Source organism: Cebus imitator, unplaced genomic scaffold (genome assembly GCF_001604975.1).
Source record: "Cebus imitator isolate Cc_AM_T3 unplaced genomic scaffold, Cebus_imitator-1.0 Scaffold30, whole genome shotgun sequence".
In the NCBI taxonomy this organism is placed as follows: Eukaryota; Metazoa; Chordata; class Mammalia; order Primates; family Cebidae; genus Cebus; species Cebus imitator.
The window spans coordinates 10,375,270-10,379,282 of record NW_016107345.1 but is presented as its reverse complement, the minus strand read 5'-3'; the positions used below and the strand labels follow the sequence as shown (position 1 = coordinate 10,379,282).

Genomic DNA, 4,013 nt, shown 5'->3' with positions numbered 1-4,013 from the left:
TCGCCATGCTAGAGTGCAGTGGCGCAATCTTGGCTCACTGCAACCTCCGCCTCCTGGGTTCAAGCAATTCTTCCGCCTCAGCCTCCCGAGTAGCTGGGACCACAGGCTCGTGCCACCACGCCCAGCTAATTTTTGTAGTTTTAGTAGAGATGGGGTTTCACCGTGTTGGCCAGGATGGTCTCGATCTCTTGACCTCATGATCTGCCTGCCTCAGCCTCCCAAAGTGCTGGGATTACAGGTGTGAGCCACTGCACCTGGCAAAAAACTACTATATTTTTAAGCGTGTAGAACAATGCCTGACACTGACACATATCAAGTGCAATAAAAGGATTGATGATGATGATGATGATGATGATGATGATGATGTGGTCATCTTGTTAAAATCTAGACTCCAGTTACAATGACCCCCAGTCTCTACAGTCTCATTCATTGCTCTTGAACTCCAAGCTACACTGTCCTTTTGCCTGTTCCTCATAAGGGCAATTCTTGTACTGTTCGTTTCAGGGCCTTTGCAGATGGTAATGCCTGTCTCCCTGACTAGAAGTAAGCTTCATAAGAGCAGGGAGCTATCTGTTTTGTTCCCCACTATTTCCCAAACAACTAGTTCAATCATATTTGTTCAATAAATATCTACTGCAACAATTAGGGACAGTGCTTAGCACAAAGTCTGACTATTTTCTATTCTGTTCAATTCGATTCCATTCTATTCTATCTACCCTTTGCTATTTTATTATTTTCTATTCCACTGCATTTAGTTCCATTGAAACCAGCCCATTTTAAACAATTGATTTCACTGAGCTCCAGGTAAAAAAAAAAATCCAAATAAATAAATAAATAAATAAAAATATCCTGTACCATTTTATTTTCCTGAGTGGAGGAGGCATTAGCAAAGTTGCTGAGTTCTGCTCTCCTTGTGGATACAGAAGATCCACAGGGACATAGGGACTACAGAAAGAGAAAATGACCAACATTTTGGCTCCACTGAAAATAAAGTCGTTTCCCTAGCAAGCAGACTCAGATGGAGATTAAAAAAAGAAATAAATAAATAAATAAAAAAGAAAATAAAGCCATATGTTGAAAAAAATCTTATTAACTTTCTTTCTTATTCCCTTTTTGAGACAGAAGCTTGCTTTTTTGCCCAGCCTGGAATGTAGTGACACGATCGCAGCTCACTGCAGTCTCACCCTCCTGGACTCAAGGAATCCTCCCACTTCAGCCTCTGTTGTAGCTGGGATTACAGGTGTGTGCCACCATGCCCAACTATTTTATTTTCTTTTTTCATTTTTTGTAGAGGTGAGGTCTCACTGTTTCCCAGGCTGGTCTTGTACTCCTAAGCTCAAGCGATCCTCCTGCCTCAGCCTCCCAGAGTGTTGGTATTATAGGCATGAGCCACTGCACCTGGCCCTTATTAACCTTCTAACATCTGTAGAATCTGTCACAATACCCTGTTTACATTCCTGATATTGACAATCTATATTTTTTCTCTTAATTACTCGAGAGACAACAGATATTGCTAATATTTTATTAATCTGTTCAAAGAATCAACTTTTGATTTGTTGCCTTTATTGTATGTTTGCTTTCTATTTCACCAGTTTCTACTGTTATAATTTCCTTGCTTCTACTTTCTTAGGTTCAATTTGCCATTCTTTTCCCAGCTTCTTGATAGGGAAGCTCAGGTCATTGATTTTCAACTTTTCTACTTTTCTGATCTATGCATTTAGAACTATAGATTTCCTCTAAGCACTGCTTTGGCCACATCCGCATCATTTTGATAGTTGATTGGAAATAAACTCCACCTATTCCTCCCATTATTCAGTTCCCTGCCAGCTCAGTGTCGCTCCCCAGATTCTGCTTTGCAGACTCGGAGCTTCACCCTTGCAAATTCAAAAGTGAGCAGGGATGGCTCTTTTAAGGAACAGGAAGGCCAGCATGGCTCAGAACCCAAGAGTGAGTGAGAGATGAGTGGGAGGGCAAGGCAGGGTCTGGATCCGGCAGGGTCTGGATCCTTCAGGGTCTTGAAGGTGAAGTTACAAAGTCTGCTTTATAAAATGATGATCAAGACATAGTCATCACACAAAGGGCTAGTTGTGGTGGCTCATACCTATAATGCTAACACTTTGGGAGGCCGAGGTGCGTGGATTACCTGAGGTCAGGAGTTTGAGACCAGCCTGGCCTACACGGTGAAATCCTGTCTCTACTAAAAATACAAAAATTAGCTGGGCATGGTGGTGCGCACCTATAATCCCCACTACTCAGGAGGCCGAGGCCAGAGAATTGCTTGAATCTGGGAGGCAGAGGCTGCAGTGAGCTGAAATCGTGCCACTGCACTCCACCCTGGGCGACAAAAGCAAAACTCAGTCTCAAAAAAAAAAAAAAAAAAAAAAAAAAAAAAAAAAAAAAAAGACATAGTAATCGCACAAGGCTCACTGTGTGCCAAGCCCTGTTTTACACACTCTACAAAAATATAATCAATTTTATTTCTCACCACAGCCTATAAAATCCCTATAGTCAGAGTGCCCGGAACACCATGTCCTTCCTCCTCTGGCCTCCTTCACGGGGAAGCATTCTGTCTTCCTACAGGGTCCTCTTCAAGGTCTCCTTCAGGCTGCCAGGGGCCTCTGAATTCCTCTCTTAAAGTTCAAGGTCAGAGCTGTGTTTCCTAGCCTTTCTCCACACAGCCTTAATCATGACAGCTTCGGGGACACCCTGCATGAGGCTCCTTTGCGTCTCTCCACCCGTCCCTGGCTGAACTGGAGGAGGAGCCAGCCTTCAGCCCTGGCGCAGCCATGCACACCTGAACACAGGGCCCTCATGGCTTAGAGCGGGGCCTTTCCATGGGCCTCTGCTGCCATCTGCTTGTCTCTGAAAGAGGAAGGGAGAAAGGACAGGAAACAGGAGCCCGCAGAGAAGGGAAACAGGTTACTAGACCAGCTTTGGTGCCAACACCCTTGCCCCAGACTCCCAGGGGACACCTTGTTCACCTGTTTCTCCGAAGTCCTGCCCCACATCTTGACTGGCAGCCTGGAGGGCAGACGGCACAGCATGGCAGGGTAGGCGTCCTTGCCCAGGGGTCTCCCAACAACCCTCTGGCTCAGCACTTGGAGATCAAGGGGCGGAACAGGAGGGCACAGGCCGAGGACTGTGGGAGGTGACAGAGGTAGGTGGAGAGCAAATGGAAGGACTTTGACATTAAACTCAGGGCCTTAAAATTAAAAGCTTAACATGGATGTGTGTAAGGGATTACTTCTTGATAACACTGAAGGCTGGGTGCGGTGGCTCCTACCTGTAATCCCAGCACTTTGGGAGGCCAAGGTGGGTGGATCACCTTAGGTCAGGAGTTCGAGACCAGCCTGGCCAACATGGTGAAACCTCATCTCTACTAAAAATACAAAAATTAGCTGGGCGTGGTGGCGGGTGCCTGTAATCCCAGGTACTTGGGCGGCTGAGGCAGGAGAATCGCTTGAACCCGAGAAGCGGAGGTTGCAGTGAGCCAAGATTATGCCACTGAACTCCAGCCTGGGAGACAGAGTGAGACTCCATCTCAAAATAATAATAATAATAATAGTAATAATAATAACACTGAAAAACTACCAAAGGAATCTTTATTCTAGGGTATGATGTCTCTGGTCTACTTAGGGGTGTGTCTCCAAAGTGTGAGATCTATGAGCTGTTTGAAAGTGTGTTTCAGGGGTGTGAAGTTGTGGGCTGAGTTAGAGTATGACTGCTCTGACCTATTATCGGTCTGTTTCCAAGCCAAGATCCCTACATTCTTTTTTTTTTTTCTTCTTTGTTACCTCCAATAATGGCTATAAGCAAGATCCCTAAATTCTTAAGAGTTCTGAGCCCCTTGGCCGAGCACAGTGGCTCACGCCTGTAATCCCAGCACTTTGGGAAACCAAGGTGGACCGATCACTTGAGGCCAGGAGTTCAAGACTAGCCTAGCCTAGCCAAAATGGTGAAGCTCCGTCTCTACTAAAAATACAAAAATTAGCTGGGCATGGTGATGTGCACCT

The 4,013-nt window shown here is 45.4% G+C and overlaps 1 protein-coding gene across 2 annotated transcripts in view; it reads right to left on the bottom strand.

Moving 5' to 3' along the window:
* Window positions 1-3,128, bottom strand: part of GLOD5 (glyoxalase domain containing 5) — a 14,079-nt gene extending 10,951 nt beyond the window's left edge. Inside the window, exon 1 of one of the 2 annotated variants that reach the window (XM_017523873.2) lies at window positions 2,982-3,128. In XM_017523873.2, coding sequence (XP_017379362.1) covers window positions 2,982-3,044 — 63 coding nt within the window. In that variant the 5' untranslated portion in view covers window positions 3,045-3,128. The remainder of the gene's footprint in view (window positions 1-2,981) is intronic. The other variant, XM_017523874.2, reaches the window with a different exon arrangement.
* Between the last annotated feature and the right edge of the window lie 885 nt (window positions 3,129-4,013).